Genomic DNA, 19,850 nt, shown 5'->3' with positions numbered 1-19,850 from the left:
TTGCGGCTCGATCTGACGCGCGCGTGGGAAGGCTAAGAGCAAATGCGCCGTCTTGCGTCGCGAGAAAGCCCGTGGGGGTTGGGAGGGGGTCGGCGTTGATCTCCGGCAGCCACTGCGTATTTGCGAACGAGCGCAAGGCGAACTACCGATCGGGGCGGCTTCTCCTCCGCGAGCAACTGCGTATTCTGTCCCATATCTTGAAGGCGATCTGCCGACGGCTCGTACTTTTGTGCGGGCTCTTTTCTCGCCGCTTTTTGCGTTGAAGCGATAGACAGCACGCAGGTCACTTCGCTCGCTGCTGCTGCCGCGCTTGCTCACGCCAGCGTTATGACAGCGAGTTTCCGCGGTCATCGAGCGTGATGTGGTCATGTTTCCATGTGTGCGTTGACACTAAGCTTGTTGATTCAGTTAGTAAGCGAGTGTTTCCAAGTTTAGACGGCCAATAAAAGTGCTATCCTTACTTCGTAGAGCTCTCTAATAATTTCCTATCCCAATCGGTGTTTCGCGTTTCTGGCGAAACTGCAACTTTTTTCATCCACTTTCATTTCCATTAATTTATCACTTCTTTAATTAAATTTGCGTTTGGGCGCATGATAGCCTGAGTTGCTTATGCGCCATTAAACCCAACACCAACACAACACACAATTTAATTAAAAAGTATGTGCAGTTTCCCCATCTACAATAAGGCATACATGAGGCCTTCATTTGCCAAACGTTATCAGGCGCTAATAGGAGCTGAGGAGGCAGTGAGGGAAGCTTCGGAGAAGTGAGGCAAGCTTCTAGCAAACCAACTGGCTTAGGAAACAAGGCAAAAAGCTGTACAAAGGAACAAAAAGGCGGTGCATAACGCCGCAAGCAGAGTGAGGCCTTTAAGTACGGAGAGACGCTTGGCAGCGCTATATGCAAAACCCCATCTTATATGCTGTGCATTTCCTTCATAATTTTCCTTCGCCATATCCTCTGCCAGCTGCTCCATGCCGTGATCAACGCTGTTTATACTTTCTCTCGTGTCGTTTCACGCTTTTGAGATACCGCTGTGCCTTATTTAGTGATTCATTTGTTAGCATAGTTGTTTATTTGTGCGCATGGTAATTCATCACACTATAGTTTTTTTTATTCCGCCACCGGGAAATAAATAAAAGCAATGACAATAAGCATGCTTTGACAGGTAATTAAACTATGGGGTTATGGAGTCGCGTTGCTTTGTGCTAATATTTCTAGTCATAAGTTGTGTGGAGAAATTGTTATATAGTGTGTAATGTTCATATCTGCTATGTCTTATCTTCTCAAGTGTCCTGTCGTCAGGAAAATATTTCTTGGTTTTATCTATATGTATTAACACTTTCAGAAGGCGTTACATGGTGTTCTTTTTTTCGTTGATTTGTATTCGGGTGACCTAATACGCACAAAACACAAACATTTTCCTAACGTGTTTAACTGAATCTGCTTGTCGTATGACTCATCCGAGAGAGACCAGTCTCTTGGCAGTGCGAGGGGAGTGAGGCTGTGAAATTGAATGCTCTCCTACTTTTGAGGTCTTGTAACCACTTATATAAGGTGGTCACTTCAGTGAACTACTCTTCAAGCGCCACTGTTATTAATAATGATATATATATATATATATATATATATATATATATATATATATATATATATATATATATATATATATATATATATATGGTGTGTGTGTGTGTAATATTTAATAACAATTGCACTTCAAGAATTGTTCACTGAAGTGTATATAGAGGGTGTCCCAGATAACATGGACCAAGATTTTTAAAAAAAACCAAGAGCTCTAGAGAAATCGTACCGACTGCATAGTAGCGGCAGTCGTGTGTACTTATAGCCAGTTTATTTTTCATCACGAAGTACTAATTAGTTAACTGTTTTTAATTAGTTAACTTTCTTATTATTGCTTGAATCGCAAGCATATTAATTACAATGTTGTAGGGCACCTAAAATAACCTCCGAATCAAGCATTTATTTCGTGCTGAAGCGGTCCTGGTTGTTTTTTTCAAGAAAAAACTAAATCCCTTCGAAATACGAGAAAAAATTGGAGGACGCTTAAGCTTCGCCTTCAACAGTGGAACGCGACAGCGTTCCTGTCGATCCGCCAAGGGGTGTAAGACAATGGGCTACAGGGCAGCCATCACTTACGAGGCGCCCCGCATCGGACGCGGTGAGCGTGGAGCCATATGGTCGAGCAACGCAGCGTTCGGCGCAGCAACGAAACGTGCGCCTGAGCAAGCGGAACGAACCAAAGAACTCGGTATCTCGGAGGGGGAAATGATGCACGCCAGCCAAACGTCGTGATCGGCACGGGCCGAAAGATAGACAGATAGTGATCTAAAGAAAGGAAGGCCGCATGATTCTGCAGAGGGAGCAAGGCGAAGCGTTGTCAGGGGAGAGAGAGTCCATGCCGCGACCCGCCTCGCACCGGTCCTTGTACAGCTCCAATGCGCGCGTGGCGCGCCATCTGTCGGGCAGCGCCGTACATGGAGAGGAGGGGGTCTTCTATGTTTGCCGCAAGATGGCTCTGCGTGTGCGGAAAGCCCAGAAGAAATGCAGCGGAAACGCACTTCGCTACTCGTGTAATTGCGACTTCTGTAAGTTACATGTTCATAATTACCGATATACACCGCAGTATAACTTTCCACGGCTCGTTTCGAAGGCAACACCGCATTCACTAGAGGCGCGTTTGTACCGCTTGGAAGCATCGAACTCGTGGCTGAGTCGTAGCGTCTCCGTCTCACACTCCGGAGACCCTGGTTCGATTCCCACCCAGCCCATCTTGGAAGTTGCTTTTTATTTATGAAGTGCCTGCCGTGATTTATCGCTCACGGCCAACGCCGCGGACGCCGACACTGACGCCGACGACACCGGCTTTTCTGCGGCACGAGCTCCTTAACGCTATCGCGTTAATACGAAATAGATGCGCACTCCGGGGGCACGCCGCTACTCAAGCGCCTACAAGCAACAATTGAAAGATATACAGCTACATTCTCTTATCGCCGGATCGTACAAGGCTCAGGTACGCTTATCAATGCGTCAGCGGCGTGTTCTCTTGATGTCGCGACCATCACATACCGTGTAGCCCTGTATCGAGCTGCCGCCGCTAGTAAAGCCCTGTATCCGTGGCTATTCGCTTGGGAGCGCTTGAGTAGCGGCGCGCGACCGCGTATCTATTTCGTATTTTGGATTTTTCGCGCTCTTTTGTTTTTTCTCGGAAAAACCAACCAGACAAAGCTGAGCACTAAACAAATGCTTGATTCGAAGGTTATTCGAGGTGCCCCACAACTTTGTAATTGCTAAGTTTGTGATCCAAGCAATAATTAAAAAGTTCACCAACTAAAATTAATTGAGTAAGTAATACTTCGTGATGAAAAAAATACTGGCCGTAAGTACATACGACTACGGCTACTATGCAGTCGGTACGATTTCTCTAGAGCCCTTGGGTATATTTAAAATCTTGATCCATGGTTCAAGTTAACTGGGAAACACTATATATATATATATATATATATATATATATATATATATATATATATATATATATATATATGGGGTTCGGAAAGATGGTCGGGTCCCTGCAAAAATGAAAACTTTCAGCCTCTGCTCTCAGGCGCGTTTAACAGAGTCGGTTCAGTAAAAAAAGTTAGTGCCGTTAAATGCTGCAATCTCTTCTAGCCCAGCAGCGCCATAACCATGAGCACGATCGACGACATCCTGCTGCACCTGGGGCCCTGGCACTACCCGGTGCTGGTGTTCTGCTTCTTCCGCGGTTTCCCGGCAGCCTATTACGCCATGTCGCTCTCGTTCACGGCTCCCTCGCTGCGGCACTGGTGCGCCAGACCCCCGCAGCTGGCGAACTGGACGACGGAACGGTGGCTCCTGGAAGCTGTACCCCCAACTCACGGTACGGCGGCGACCACGCTGCTTGCCCTCTCGCTGCTTCTGCCGCGGAAGACCCCCGCCCGCTGCCTCAGTTGACGATGCCGTCATCAGGCCACTGTGCTTCAGCCGCGTCTGCAGCTGCTGCGTCAGCGCCGCGTCTGTCCTCCGTTCGCGTTCACCTTTCGGTGTGTGTGGTGGGGGTAAATTTAGATGAGCCACCACCCGCAGACGAACAGAGATAGTGGGTTGATACTTTCTTGACACTGAGTAGAGCATGTTCACATACTGGCGAGTTCTTGTGGTACCAGCCGTCGTGGCGTAGTGGCTTTGGTGTTACGCTACTAAGGCCGAGGTTGCGGGATGGAATTCCGGCCGCGGCGGCCGCATTTCGATGGGGGCCAAATGCAAAAACACCGCTGTGCCGTGCATCGGCTGCACGTTAAAGGACGAACCCCTGGTGGTATAAATTAATCAGGAGTCCCCTACTACGGCGTGCCTCATAATCATATCGTGGTTTTGGCACGTAAAACCCCAGAATTTACTAAAGGTTCTTCTGGTAATGTTACGAAGTTCGCGAGTTATGAGGAACCGAAGCACTGGCGTGGTGAACACAACCTTTGGTGACGTATCACTGTGGGAGTGATCGAAGGATGCATTCAAAAAGGTATTTAGTAAGAACCATCAGATAAATTCTCGCAGGCACGAAGGTATAGGATTGGATTGCATTGGAGCCAACTTTATTTGTGCCAGCAGTTGGGCGCTCATGCGCCCCGATGAGGGCCTACGTCATCTACGAATCACGAAGGTGTAAAATTTTTGAACATGCGCAAGCATGCACTGTGTAGACTCATCGTGGAAATTACTGGGACCATTCAATATTGTAAGATAAAATTCTAAACTCCACATTAGCAAAGTGGCAAGAAACCTTCAGTTGGATAGGAAACACCAGATGGGTTCGCCTTCTCTTGGCGCTGCTCTGCTACTCTGTATGTGAAGATTCGCTGCACTTTATTTTCCCTCTTCCCTGCCACGTGCAGAGCGCCAAGGAACTGCAGCGTAGGGACGCCTATTTTGAAAGTTGTTTCCAGCCTCTACACGGCGTGAAAGTTCATCGTTAAGAAAAGACAGGCAGGATGCCCGAAATGCGGGTCTCAGGGAAATGCAGGTCCTGTAGTCAACACGCGTTCATTTTCCTCTCGACGCACTTACAAAGCGGAGTGCTGGTTACAAAGTACGACCGACTACGGTACAGAGCTCTCCGCAGTATTCTTTCCATTGTCAGAGGCCTCGTTCGAGTGTGCTTCTTAGCGACCACAATTATATAGCTGCTTATATAGTACAACCATGCCTACCACTTCAACGCTGCTTATGAAAAAATTGAATTGAATTATGGGGTTTTACGTGCCAAAACCACTTTCTGGTTATGAGGCACGCCGTAGTGGAGGACTCTGGAAATTTCGACCACCTGGGGTTCTATAACGTGCAACTAAATCTAAGCACACGGGTGTTTTCGCATTTCGCCCCCATCGAAATGCGGCCGCCGTGGCACTTATGAAAGAAGGCAACGGATAGACATTCAATACAGCTTCTCTCTCAATGTTTACTACACAACACTGCTGTACTATACTAGCATGAGAAGCAAGTTGACGCGAATGAGCACGTGCGATTTAAGAGCCACGCGCCTGGAACATTGTTGATTGCGGCTCTTTCAGCTTGGTGCGCCGCGCTCTTCAGTGTGCATGGCTTAGTTAAGCCATTAAATCTTTATGGATCCTAATCAGTGGGTTTTAATGAAAGAAAGCATCTTACGGAATGCAGCGAACTTCTAAATAAATAAGTGTTCGTACGTTATTGTCAGCGATTCTGATCCTTGCCCATGCGCTCTTCACACGAAGCCCATCCCATTTCAAATACGCACTTCTGAGCGTGCATCTTGAATATAGCCCGAATTGTTCGATGTCTTTAGCCTCGTTGTCTTCATGTTTCCCTGCCACAGTGAATGAAAAGACGATGCCCAGTCAATGCGACACGTACTCGATCGAAGTCCTGGTCAACGGCACCGTCTCCATTCTGAACGACTCAACAGTGCGCTGCTCCAGCTGGGAGTACGATTTAGGGGACAATACCAATACGATGACCAATGACGTAAGTCACACATTTTGCTTTTCTCGTGTAATTTGCAACAAGCGAAGCTAACGGAGGGCGCTCGTGTAAGCGTCTTGTGCCGACTCTCACGCCTTCCCTCCGCTATGCCGAATTCAAGGACGACGTGCTGTAAGCTATAACAAGGCCCTCTGTCACCTTCACGATTTCGCGAGTATTACTTTAGCAATACACGATCAACCAGTAGTTAAATATGTGATTGATCAACTGAATGTAATAAATTAAGATATGAAGAATGATTTAACCAAACCCGCCGTGGTTGCTCAGTGGCTATGGTGCTGGGCTGCTGGGCACGAGGTCGCGGGATCGAATCCTGGCCACGGCGGCCGCATTTCGATGGGGGCGAAATGCGCAAACACCCGTGTACTTAGATGTAGGTGCACGTCAAAGAACCCCAGGTGGTCAAAATTTCCGGAGTCCTTCACTACGGAGTGCCTCATAATCAGAAAGTGGTTTTGGCACGTAAAACGCCATAATTTAATTTTTTTTATTTAACGAAGCAATAAATCAGCGACTCAAATAAATATTTGAAGAACCTGTCTCTAAACAAAATAGAAAGTTGCGCCAACGTCGCGCTGAAGCCGGCCGAAAATGTGAGCAGAAAATGTGAGCACGTCACTGGACAAATTATTTGTTTTGCCTTTAAAAACTGGCGTTTTGCGGAGGCGTTAAAATTTCTTTTATTTCGTGTTCGCTTAGAAATGGCTCGTGTTTGATATGATGTTCCTATTATCTTTACACATTCGATCATCGCAAGTTTGCTGTTGTGTTTGCTTTCGACTGTGCTGTTCCCTCTCCGATAACGGCGGTTTCTTGTTTCTGTTGGCAAGGCCTTTCTCAGGCAGTATTTAAGTCGTAAAAAGGGGGGCCCGTGTATACGTCCAAAGTTTATTGAAATAGAACCGCGGCTTGTGTGCAAGGAACATTTTTTGGCACAAGAGTCTGTGGTACACGTACCTAGAATAGCCAACTTGTGCAGCTGCTTGGATAAACACGTAAAATTTGCAAAGCTACCACAAAGACTCCATGAGTTGGAATCAAGAGAATTCGGGAAGCAGCGACGCTCAACTGCTGCAAGAAGGTTGAGAAGAATCATTCGTTTAGTGCATGGACTTGAGAATCGATAACGATGTAACTGCATGCCCGTCGCGCGTTTGCGGCTTTCATGTGAAACACCTAAAATATTGATAGAACTATAAAGCGTCAGATTTCTGCAATAAAACTGTCGAATATCCCGCATTCCTTTATCAGTGATCTGTGGGCTTTAGATATACCTAAAAGCTATTTAGGTATAAAAGCTATTGTAGCAAGTTGCACACAACCGTTCATCGGCAACGTTAATAAACGTGCGCACAGTACTAATGACGGCAGCGGAAGGCGCTTCACTGACTTGGCCGGAGCGTCCGCTTTGCATTGTTGTCATTGCTGCAACCAAGTTCAGTGCGTGTCACGCAGAGACGCGCTTACGCTAAGTGAAAAAGAAAGAAAAAGAATCAGCAGAGTTGTCGGCAGTGTCTCAGTGCCTAAAATGTGAGTGCATCGGACCATAATAGTTGAGGGTCAGTCCAACTGCCTGTTAACTAATTCCAATAAAGTTAATTTTGTAAGCGCTACCTTGGTTGCATTCTGCCAATTTTTCCCACCAGGAGAAGACGCTGGTAGAAGAAGCAGGCAATGCGCGACGTCCGAATGGGCATGTAGAAGAAAGACGCGTTGGCTACACGTTCGACACCATGTGCACATCCAGTCGAGAATGTTGTATTTTCGTGGACGAGGCATGTTTGTAGAATAAAATCACGGGCGAAGAGTCTCCAATTTTACATAAATCACCTACGTAAATCCCGTGCAATAAATTTATCTTGTGCTCAAATTCCAATCATGCGTTCGGCAACCCGAGCTCGTCGTGATGTGTCTGCGAACGTGGCCGCGACTGCAGCATACATATACATAAAACTACACTGCATCGTGATTGCCACGAGGCCACCACTGACGCCTGTGCCGTGTGCTGACGTAGCACCGCCATGCTTACGCGCCGAGATGTCATTCGCAGCGAAGCGCGACAGACACGCGCCCAATTTCTTTTCTTTTTTTGTAACCTTTGCTTTAGATATTGGTGTCTCTTGGAAGCTCAGGTATTTCAGAGCAGAGTAGTAGCCAGCGCCACCTACAGGGACCAAAACCTCCTTAAAAGGACACTAAAGGCAAATAGCAAGTCGATAGGGACTGTTTAAATACCATTCCAGAAACCTCGCAATGTTTGTTTCGTGCCAAGAAAAGAATTGGTTTACGAGAAAATTGCATCTGCCACCCAACCGGGGCAGTGGTGACGTTGCATACGCCATCAACTTGCAGTTTGTGCGAGTTTCGCGAGCCAGCAAAGCCAGTGTAGCACTACGCGATAACGAACCGACTGAAACGCGAAAGCGCAAGCGGCACAGAGTCGAGCGAAAACGAAACTTTCCGACCGCCCGCGTTGTTATCAAGCATAATTTCAATTAGTTCTCTTTTTCTAAATATTAATGAGAACTGAACAAGTAGCATTTCATGTTATAATACGGTTTTTTTTTTTTTGCTCCGACTGGTTGAGTAATAATGACAGGATTTTACTGAGGAGTGCTTTCGTCATCGTACAAGTGCTTTCATGTCCCGGGAGAGTCTCTAATCATGTCCTGCATTTACCTCGATTTCTCGAATATTAAGGCTCTGTTCGCGATAATATTGACGCCTTAGAGATTCTCCAGCACTAATATACCACTTTAGCTTGTCTCACTATTTGCCTTTAGTGTGTCTTTAACGTCGACAAGTAACAATTTAAATGAAGAGGGACTTCAACAGCCCTCTTCGCACATTTCTGCACGACCTTTATTCCCATGTTACACCAGATGTCCACTGCTCGTGGTCAAAAGCCCAGACACGGGGGCCCCGGAAACGTACCAATAAAGCCGCTCAAATCTCATTTTAGTTGACTCACGAGTCCATCTCGCCGGCACTCGTGCAAGACCCGTGTCGCGTACGTGTAGACATAAAAACATGTATGCGCACGCTTATCGCCCGCGGCCTCCGAGATAACGCGCTCTTTGCGCGCTTCTCCCGTTTCCCGCTCTCTCGGGGTCAAACGGTAATTCTTGACCTGGGAAGCCGCCGTGGTTGCTCAGTGGCTATGCTGTTGGGCTGCTGAGCACGAGGTCGCGGGATCGAATCCCGGCCACCGGGGCGCATTTCGGTGTGGGCGAAATGCGAAAACAACCGCGTTCTTGGATTTAGGTGCACGTTAAGGAACCCCAGGTGGTCAAAATTTCCTGAGTCCTCCACTGCGGCGTGCCTCATAACCAGAAAGTGGTTTTGGCACGTAAAACCCCATCGTCTATTTTTTTTTTAATTCTTGACCCGGCGCAGTGGCCTTCTCTTCCGACTGCGGGTTCCTCGTTCACCGGGAGCGTGCGCTTATGTCTCCTCGCCATCTTAGCTTTGCCTCGGTGCCTCCGTTAGTAGAAACTGTTGAGCCTTTTTAGTGGCGGCGGCGACGAGAATAGAGAAGCCCCTGCTGCAGGGTCAGCAACGAAATACGAAAGCCTGTTTACTCGCCGGGCTTATCTCTTGCTAAAAACTCTATCTTCAACAACGTGGATTTGCGCGCGCATCCATTGTTATCGTTTCGCGCTGCACGGTAGGAGAGACTATGCATAAGATGCAGATTTGCTTCCCTGCAGAGAGCACCACATTGTACACGCAAGAACCTGGCCGTATTTAGAGCAGTCTTTCACGTTATTTTTTTTTTCGAATAGCTTGCCATGCGGCCCCCCATTTGAATATCTCAATAAGAGCGCGGAGGTCCTCCTTATGTAGAAATTGCAGTAGCGGTTTTCATGCCAGCGCATACGATTCCTGCGTCTGTTTATTTAAACATTATTTATTCCCAAGGTACTTTGTTTGGGGACATTTTATAAAGTGCGCGAAACCAACGACTAGATGCAGGTGCGCGTTTACGAATGGTCGCACCGGCGTTTGACCACCTTAGCCGTTTGTGCGGTATAGGTGTTCACTTTGTCGTAGGTGGAACACCAGGACGACAGTTTTTCAGCCCACTTTTTCGTTTCTGTGACAGAGAAAAAAGAATAGGCAGCAAGATCCTTGCTGCTACGAAATTTGGCTATTTTTTGTTACGCCATCGATTAAAATAGTGGACACTCTCGTACTTGTGCGTCATGCTATAGAAAAACGCGAACAAGTGATTTTTTTATAGCCCGTGCAACGCGTGCCTATATGTAAAGCGCCCGTGCACGTCGTTCCGATACCGTGTATATGTATGTTGTGCTCGCAGGCCTCGTGAGCGTACCTTGCATGTAGAACACATGCGCGTATGAACATAAGAACACCGTATAACTATTTTAGTCTGAAATAAACTGCAGACGGCACATGTGCATATTCAGTAACTGTTCACGGCTTCTATATACTGCACGTTTGACTGACTACTAACATTCACTGTAGTTTTGCATCGTCACTTCATTTCTCCCTCTGTCTTCCCCTGTCTCTCCCTAATACTTTACCCCAGGTGCGGAGTAGCAGGCCAGACACAGGCTCCTCAGGCCGACCTCTCCACCTTTCCTATCATCAAAATTTTTTCTCTTTCTTTCTTGTATAGCGACATTGATTTATTGCGTTGTAACAAGTTTCTATTTTGTAATCGCCTGGTTTTTGCTTCATCACCATTATGTATGAACCTGTGTGCTACTGAGTGAACCGGGAGGTGGGACCAGTCAATATTCTGTGCAGGCACTTTTTTCCCGCGTTCCTCATCACAACTTGTAGGATACCTGTACATTTCCGTGAGAAGTAAACAAATGCCAATGCCGAAATGGCACAAATTGTTGATACGCGTAAGCATTGAGCCTAGCCTACATGCATAATATAGGAAATCAAACCTCCCGACGCATATAAAAAGGGGTTTATTGAGCGTCTCCATGGGTAGCTGCTGTTGTGCGTGGTGCGAAGCACGAGAGCGCTTCGTCTCCCTTTTCGTCATTCTTGCTCCAACAAACTGGACCGTCAGCAGAAGTTCACGCAACGTTTGATTCCAGTAGGTAGGGGTGCTGAACGGTTCATTTAACGGCGGATCCACCCGGTAGTCTCAAGGTACAGGATCTTGCTTGCCATCCCTTCCTCCATGGAACGCCTCTATTCGGACAATGTTTCATAGTTGCCAGGGCTTGCTGGACTCTCGTCCAGAAGGACGAGGTCCAGAAGGACGAGGTCGCTTTTCTTAATTTTGTCGAACGTGGTTGCTGACTTGGGGCTGGACATTGTTCTTAACTCCGGAAAGTATTCTTTGAACCAACGCTCCCAGGAAGTTATTCGCGTTTTTTGTCGTTGTTCGCACATGGTAGTATATGGCGATCATCTGTGTTTTCGCCGAGTGTTAGGTCGGGAAGTGTATATATTCACCTTCAAATGAGAAAGTGAGACGGGAGGACAGGTTGCAGATCTAGACAGTCGCTATAAGCATATGTCATTTTTCGACAATTTATCACAGCTTCTACTTCAGTTAAGAGCGTTTCTAGCTCTTTCTCATATGCGCTTCTTCAATGACCTATTGACAAACCTGATAATTCTCTCTTAACCCTTCCCCCCCCCACCCCCCGGTGCATGATCGGCGATAAATTTCCATTTTATAGGATGGTTGGCGATGTAATTACAAGCTTCTTTGTTTGTCAATAATTTCTACAAACTCTAAAGCTCTCTTTTGCTCTGCTTGAATGTAAATGCATTGTCTGAATATATAACAGAAGGAAGTCCCCGCGCGAAACTAAGCGTCAGAAAGCGTTGAGAAAGCTTGTGATAGTCACTTCTTCAACTAGTTCGAGGTGAACATGTCTAATCACGGCGTCCGTGGACACGCAAACATATTGTCACGAGCTCTCGTAACAAAGGGCATACGGAGCGCGAATGACAAAAAAAGACGGAGGGCGGAGAAAGAGGACGACCTTAGGCGGGCTACCATTGGACCGCTCCCGGAAAAATGTCAACTGTTTCCCTTGATCTGCCTTACATTTTTAAGTGAACGGTTCGCGCATAACAATTGGTGGAGCTGTGCGGGCTAACTCCCGCTACCGACAACGGAGCCGTCAGTACAAGACTTTCGTAGAAGCCGCCGCCTTGCCGGACTTTTGGCCTCCGCCACCATCATGCCTCGAGACGAAGATGCTCGCAGTACTACAAATGCAGGACCAGCCCCTATTCAGCACTACCGAGAGCCACGTACGTTCTCCGCAAAGGCAGGGGAAGATCTCGACGAGTGGCTCACCCATTATGAGCGGGTAAGACAGTACAATCACTGGAACGCTGCCTACCAACTGAGGAACATTGTTTTCTTTTCGACCGACACGGCGATGGTTTGGTATGACAACCATGCGGACGCACTAACTACTTGGGCCTGTTTCATTGAGACCAAGAAGTGTTTTGGCTATTCGGATACTAAGAAGAAACGAGCGGAATTAACGTTAGCTCAAAGGGCTCAGGTCTCCGGAGAGACATGCACCACATTCACCGAGGAAGTTCTAAAACTGCGCAAGACCGCAAACCTTCGAATGTCAGAAGGAGATAAGGTGGCACACCATTTAAAGGGAATCGTTGAAGAAGTATATAAGTTCCTCATTAGAAAAGAAACTTGGAAACCGTATCAGACGTGATACGGCACTCCCGTACCTTCCTAACACTGAAGACACGTCGAATTACACCGATATTTGGACCGCTAGCTAACTGCAGCCAGCGTGGTCACGAGTTCTCCAACAGACTTTTCGTCCACCATTCGTTCGATTGTCCGTGAGGAGCTCCTTCAACACGAAGAACAAGCACGTTGTGGGGCGCCACACTGCAGCTTCTGTGCTTTCCAAGACGCCGTTTGTGCAACCCCTTCGACTCCTTGGCAGCACTCAATAAACGCTGCGGATTTTCGCAGCTAAAGAGACGGCCCACATTATGACCTGAGAGAACCATCTTATAACGATTCTTTTGACCGAAGCCTTGATCAGCGCCCACGCTACGGTCGTTCTCGACGCCCAGTCCCTGCCTATGACTTACAAGGCGAGAATGTTTGTTACTCTCCACGCACGTGACCACGGTAGAACACTGTCATCAACATTCCGAAGCTCGTCCCGTGCCAGTGTGCTACAGTTGTGGCGCACCAGATTATATTGCCAGATACTGTAACCAGCGCCGACCATCGGGCTAGGGGCAATCGATGCTGTCTACGTTGCACAGCGGTCGCAGCTTGGACACGCCGCGGCCAGGGAACTCCGCTCTAGGAGGCCACTTCCGAGAAGACAGGCCACGTAATTCCACCCTAGGAAGCTCTTTGGAAGAAGGAAGGACCCGCAACCGTTCGCCTGCTTCCGATCGCACTCTGTCACCACCACCAGCTTTCCGAGCGTACCGATCACCATCTCCACGGCGGCGCATCACGTCATCATCACCACGGCGCCGCTTCACGTCACCCCCGGCGGGAAACTAGCCAGCGCGTCCGATGGAGGTGAGGTCACTGGAAAACCTTCGCTGCCGACTGATATACCTCCAACTATAATTATGCTGAAGAATAGTGTTCGTGTGCTTATTGACGATGTCTCCGCTATGGCTTTAGTCGACACGGGCGCAATTGTTTCCGTCATGAGCCCGTTGTTCAAAAGCCATCTGGGACGCAAGGTTATGTACAAGAGCACTACTTTCGTGGAGTGGGTGGTGACTCGTTATAGCCTGTTGGCGTTTGCAATGCGGATGTGTCCTTCAGCGGCCTAGTTTTTAAAACTGAGTTTACTGTTCTTGCTCGTTCCACTCACGACATCATATTAGGGATCGACTTTTGGCAATTGTGTGGTTCCAATGTTGACTGCCAAACGGGCGAACTCAGTGTGGGCGGGAATGTTACATCCGTGATCTTGGAAGACTAGCACAACCAAGAAAGTGTGTTTTGTGTTTCCGAGGATACAGTTGTGCCCGCTTTATCAGCGATCCGTGTTTCTGTTTGTTCAATGTGCAAGCAGTTTGATGCTGCAGCGGATCCTATACGTGGGAACTGCCTAAAGAAAAATGTGTTTGTTCCGCATCGTATGGTATCGGTGCTCAGTGGATCTACAAGACTGTGGGTGATAAATTGCTCTACTGCAGCGACGGCGCTGCCTCAAGGCTTAAAGCTTGCAACATTTCAAGACGACTCGCCGATACACATGGCAGTGCTTACAGCACTTGCGGACACAAGAAAAGCCTGTAACATGCGCTCTGTGGACTCAAACATCCTTTGCATGGTCGCTAAATCACTCAGTGATCATAAGCGTGAGGCGTTGGTGGCCTTCCTTGCAAAACACTCCTCATTATTGGACTTCGCGCAGAACGCCAGCCAGCCATCGATCCCTGCGTCTAGAACTGCGATCCCTGCGTCACCACATCAAAACAAGGCGTGCCCAACTGATTCGACATAAACCCTATCATGGGTCGCCCGCAGAGCTCAAGATAACCAGCATCAAGCCGAAGAAATGCTAAGGAAAGGAGTCATCCAAGAATCATCTAGCCTTTAGGCAGCACCAGCGATATTGGTGTAAAAGAAAGACGGTACATGGCGATTCTGCGTTGATTACCGGCGCCTAAACTACATGACTAAAAAAGACGTGTACCTTCTTCCCCGAATCGACGACGTGATCGACCGCCTTTTTGTGCCCTCTTACTTCTCTTCTGTTGATCTGCGGTCAGGTTACTGGGAAATTGCTATGCACAGTGACGATAAGGAAAAGACAGCATTTGTAACGCCTGACGGATTATTTGAATTGAACGTCACGCCTTTCGGGATGTGTAACGCGCCCTCAACGTTTGAAAGGCGCACGGACACTATACTGCGTGGCTTGAAATGGGAAGTTTGCATGTGCTAGCTGGACGACGTTGCGATATTCGGGTGAACATTTTGTGAGCATAACAAGCGTTTGAAGTTGGTGCTGAACTGCTTGGAGAAAGCCGGCCTTGTGCTGAATTCAAAGTGCCATTTTGGTGAATGACAAGTTCTTATGCTGGTACATGATGTCAATATAGACGGCATACGACCAGATACACAAAAGACTGTGGCTGTAGAGGCATTTAAGGAACATCAGGGTGTGAAGTAGCTACAAAGCTTTTTGGACTTATATGCTCCTACTTTCGCCGATTCATTCCTAGATATGTCGACGTGGCCCATCCTCTTACGCGCCTACTCCAGAAAGGCCTTCCTTTTGAGTGGACCACAGAGTGCGACTCTTTGTTTCATCAATTAAAGTTCCTCTTGACGTCGCAGCCTATTCTTCGCCACTTCGATCCCTCAGCACTAACAGAGGCTCACATCGACGCGAGTGGTGTTGGCATCGGCAATGTGCTTGTTCGGCGCATCGGCAGAAATGAGTACGTGATCTCGTACGCTAGCGGCTCCTTGAGTCGCTCCGAGTGCTATTGTACAGTGACCGAGCAAGAGTGCTTCTTGGTCATCTTCGCGGTGCAACGGTTTCGTTCTTGTTACCTCTACGGGCGCCCCTTCACGGTGAACACGCATCATCATTCTTTGTGCTGGCTCGTAAATCTTCGGGACCCTTCTGATCGAATTGTACGTTGGGCTGTACGTCTACAAGAGTACGATTTCGTTGTTTCGAGCAAGAGCGGTCGACGACATGCTGATGCTGATTGCCTCTCTCGAATGCCTCTTCCAACGACTGAATGTGACGCTGACAACTTCGATCAATACATCGCCTTTGTATCTCCAGAGCTTCGTGCTGTGGGTAGTGTCATATCCGAACAGCAGAAGGACGACAGTTTGCAACCACTCTTCGCGACCGCACACGAGCCTTCAGAAAATAGCCGCTTTCGCCTACGTGATGGCGTCCTGTATAAGAAGAGCTACTCGACCACTTGCACGCGTTATCTTTTAGTTGTCCCCAAGAGCCTCCATATTCAAGCACTATGTGCCATGCACGATTCAACCTCTGGCCATCTTGGCTCTACAAGAACGTTCTACCGTGCTCAAGAGCGCTTTTACTGGCCCAAGATGCGTCACGATACTGAGCGGTACGTCGCCAGCTGCACCGAATGCCAGCGTTACGAGTGACCTCCAAACACGCCGCATGGTCGACTTCAGCCACTTCCTCCTTCCAGTCAAGTCCCTCACACAACTCCCTCAGCTTCTCTTTTCTCGTTTCCCAGTCGATAAGCTCTTTTTCGCGGTTGTCATTCCACAGCTTCACCGTGTCTTGCAGGTAGAAAACCAAGTTAACCGACATATTCGTCGGATCCAATTTTTTGTGGGCACGTACACGCTCATACGTGACCATCCAGTCTTCCACATCGAGGTGGTCGGTGCCGCAGAACGTTCCTGGATCCGGCGGCTGAGCCAGCACAACCGTCGGCGTTGTAGGCGTTTATGTGGGTCGCGCAATGTCGGGTCCTGTTTCATCCGTCACGTTGTCCAGTCCGAGTTGACGACCACTACGGAGCTCCGTTATTGTTTCTCGTGGGTACCCCGCACCTCTCTCCAATTTGTTACCTTGCAGAAGTCACGTATAAAGATGTATTTACAATATTTACACTAGAGACAACGATGCATAAATAAGATGGCTGTCGAGAGCGATTTAACCTCTACCCCTCAAATTGCCTTCTTCGGACTGGCGCCGCTCTCAGTTGTGCCGTAACAATATAAACAAAAAATCAGAACGCGTTCTCTCCACAATGCGAGTGCTCGTTTGTATGCGAGTTATCGCGTACATTATTAAGCAGGCTGAACGGCGATTTATTTGGTATGAAGCTTAGTCACAGGAACTTAATCTCAATGTCGGAACTCCTTATAATGGGTCAGTCACTCTGATGGTCTCCACTGAAGGTTTTCCACCGCCACAGCTCCTTCTTGGAACAGGCACAATGCTGCGTGAAGCATAGGCAACAAGCGTATAAAGAACCGCAAGGAGAGCTGTTAACTAGCAACAAAAATTGTATTGTTGGCGCGGCCACTGAGATTTTACTCGTGCGAAGTCTTTTACTTTCGCGAGTGGGGTGCGCTTCCGAAAGTTCCATAAGTTGAGTAGTGGTTAGATTCGCCTCCAGCGCTTATCACAGCCTGCATTGTGTTCTACAGGGAGCCGCATAGGGACAGAGAAATGTTGGTGTTTGATATGAGCCACTCCTCTTGGACAATAGCCCACAGCGCGTCCGCTGTGAGGGCACGGAGCTGCCGCTGGCCCAGATAAAGCTTCATGTTGCCCCAGATATTTTCAATGATACTGAAATATTAAATGATATTATCCGTCTGCATATTATCTTCAACCTGCTCTTACACTTTCTCGGTTAAGCTCCTCTGTCGATTCTTTCAGTGTTGTCCCGCGTTGGTGGACAGTACAACGTCATCGGCAAGCTGATTGATGGATGGAGAAAACTTTTTTTCGTCAAAAAGCATGTGCGGGCGATTCCGTGTTCGATGGCAATCAACCCATGGTTGACAGCGACCTGGGTGGCCCACTGCACGACGCTGGTCTGCACGACCGGGTCTGAGCTGGCCAACAGGGCTTCCCACTGCTCGAGAGAAGGATCACGCATAATATCCGCCGGTGGCGACGCTATGCTACATTCCCATATGATGTGGTCATAGGTAGCCAGTTCCTGGCACCATCTGCATTACCCGCCGTGGTTTCTCAGTGGCTATGGTGTTTGGATGCTGAGCACGAGGTCACGGGATGGAATCCCGGCCACGGCGGCCGCATTTCGATGGGGGCGAAATGCAAGAACACCCGTGTACTTAGATTTAAGTGCACGTTAAGAAACCCAGGTGGTCGAAATTTCCTCACTCTTACACTCACTCTGTCCTCAATCATTTGTTGTAACTCGTCTGCAGTGTTGCTGAATGGAGCAATGCCATAGGCAAACCGAAAGTTGCTGAGGTATTCGCCGTCGATCCTTATTCCTAAGCCTTCCCAGTTTAATAGCTTGAAGAGTTCTTGCAAGTACCCAGTGAATAGCATTGGAGAGATTGTGTCTCCTTGTTTGACCCCTTTCTTCATAGGTATCTTCCTACTTTTCTTGTGTAGAATTAAATTGGCTATGGAATCTCTGTAGATATTTACCTGGGTACTTACGTAAGCGGTCTGTGCTCCTTGATTACGCTATTCTTCTATGACTGCTAGTATCTCTACTGAATCAAATGCTTTTCTGTAATCTATCAAAGCCATATAGAGAGGCTTATTGCACTCTGCGGAGTTCTCGATAACCTGATTAATGATATGGATGCGATCCATTGTAGAATATCCCTTCCTGAAGCCAGCCCGTTCCCTTGGTTGACTAAAGTCCAGTGTGGCGCATGTTCTATTGCAAATTATTTTGGCAAATGTTTTATATAATACTTGGATTAAGCTAAAGGGCCTATAATTTTTCAGCTCTTTAACGTCTTCCTGTTTCTGGATTAATATAATGTTTGCATTCTTCCAGTTTTCTGGGACCCTTGCAGTCCTTTGTTGCTTGGGTTAGCACGCCTCATGATGTATCGGGTGCACATTCTTGGGTAAAGGCTTTGTGTATAAGGTCTTGTGGAGTTCTCGCCGCACCTGAGTTTCCGTGTCCCCGGTAGTAGCCTCAATCAACCCCAATGCCGATCCTCTCCAATATGTTCCTGCCCAATTTCGTTTTCGAAAACCTAGCCAGCTGCATCACCAGGTGTGCCTCCCGTAGTTCTTCCAGGGTGTTGTGCACGACTAATCTCAGCAGCTTTTCGGTAGACTCATTGTTAGGCGGCCCAAGGGCCACCTTATACGCCTGTCTGATCATAGCATCCACTTTGCCTTTATCCGTCGCGTCCAGCTTCATATAAGGCGTCGCATAATCTATCCTACTGAGTACAAATACCTGTACTAGTTTACACAATTTCTTTTCTTTCACCCCTCTTTTACGATTGGCGATTCTCCTGATTAGTCTGGTAGCGTTGACCATATTCTTTAGCCTTTCCAAGACCACACCCTTCCTCCTCTTAGTCTGCAGATACAGACCTAAGGTCCTAATTGTTTGGGCCTCAGCGACCGGCATACCTCTCACCTTCACCTCTAGCGGGGGTGGCAGAACATAGTGCCGCGCATGTAGTCCTCTTGGTTTGTCCCTAACCACAAAAAGCTCGGACTTAGGCTGAGAGTACGAGAGCCCCACCTCCCTGGCTAGCTCTTCCACAATATCGACTGCCCGTTGCAGCGTTTCCTGCAGTTGTCCGTCACTACCCCTAGTAACCCATATAGTAATGTCGGCTGCATAGAATGTGTGTTTCAGTCCAGATATCTCTTCTAGCCTCGTGGGATCTTAATTAAGATGAGGTTAAACAGGAACGGCGAAAGAACCGATCTCTGCGGTGTTCCCCTGCCCTCCAACGGGAAGGAATCCGATTTCACTTCTCCGACCACAATCTCCGCAGTCCTGCCCTCGAAGAATGATCTGATGAAGTGGGATGTTCTCCCCCCCCCCCGGTCCTATATCTGATAGGGTCCGCAATATTGCTCATGGGCAACGTTCTCAAAGGCTTTATTGAGGTCGTGCCTCTAGATAGCCTTGGTGCCCCTGCCGTACCCAGGATCAACCACGTCCTTTTTCAGCTGTATCATGACGTCCTGCGTGAACAAATTGGCCCTGAAGCCAATCCTGGTTGCAGGCAGGAACTCCTTCTCCACCGCATACCCCTGAAGCCTGTTGAGACCCCGTGCTCCATCAATTCGCCCACGCAGGACGTGAGCATGATGGGGCGCAGATTTTCAATACAGAGCTTCTTC

General features: G+C 48.0%; 1 protein-coding gene across 6 annotated transcripts in view; it reads left to right on the top strand.

The window, feature by feature from the left end:
• The window catches only part of LOC142566854 (organic cation transporter protein-like), a 119,372-nt gene that overhangs the window by 18,534 nt on the left and 80,988 nt on the right, over positions 1-19,850 (top strand). For 5 of the 6 annotated variants that reach the window (XM_075677760.1, XM_075677759.1, XM_075677758.1 and 2 more), the window contains exons 2-3: positions 3,691-3,919; positions 5,894-6,042. In XM_075677760.1, coding sequence (XP_075533875.1) covers positions 3,709-3,919; positions 5,894-6,042 — 360 coding nt within the window. In that variant the 5' untranslated portion in view covers positions 3,691-3,708. The remainder of the gene's footprint in view (positions 1-3,690; positions 3,920-5,893; positions 6,043-19,850) is intronic. The other variant, XM_075677757.1, reaches the window with a different exon arrangement.

This window comes from Dermacentor variabilis, unplaced genomic scaffold (genome assembly GCF_050947875.1).
Source record: "Dermacentor variabilis isolate Ectoservices unplaced genomic scaffold, ASM5094787v1 scaffold_13, whole genome shotgun sequence".
In the NCBI taxonomy this organism is placed as follows: domain Eukaryota; kingdom Metazoa; phylum Arthropoda; class Arachnida; order Ixodida; family Ixodidae; genus Dermacentor; species Dermacentor variabilis.
The sequence above is the reverse complement of the archived record's forward strand: the minus strand, read 5'-3'. Positions and strand labels throughout refer to the sequence as shown.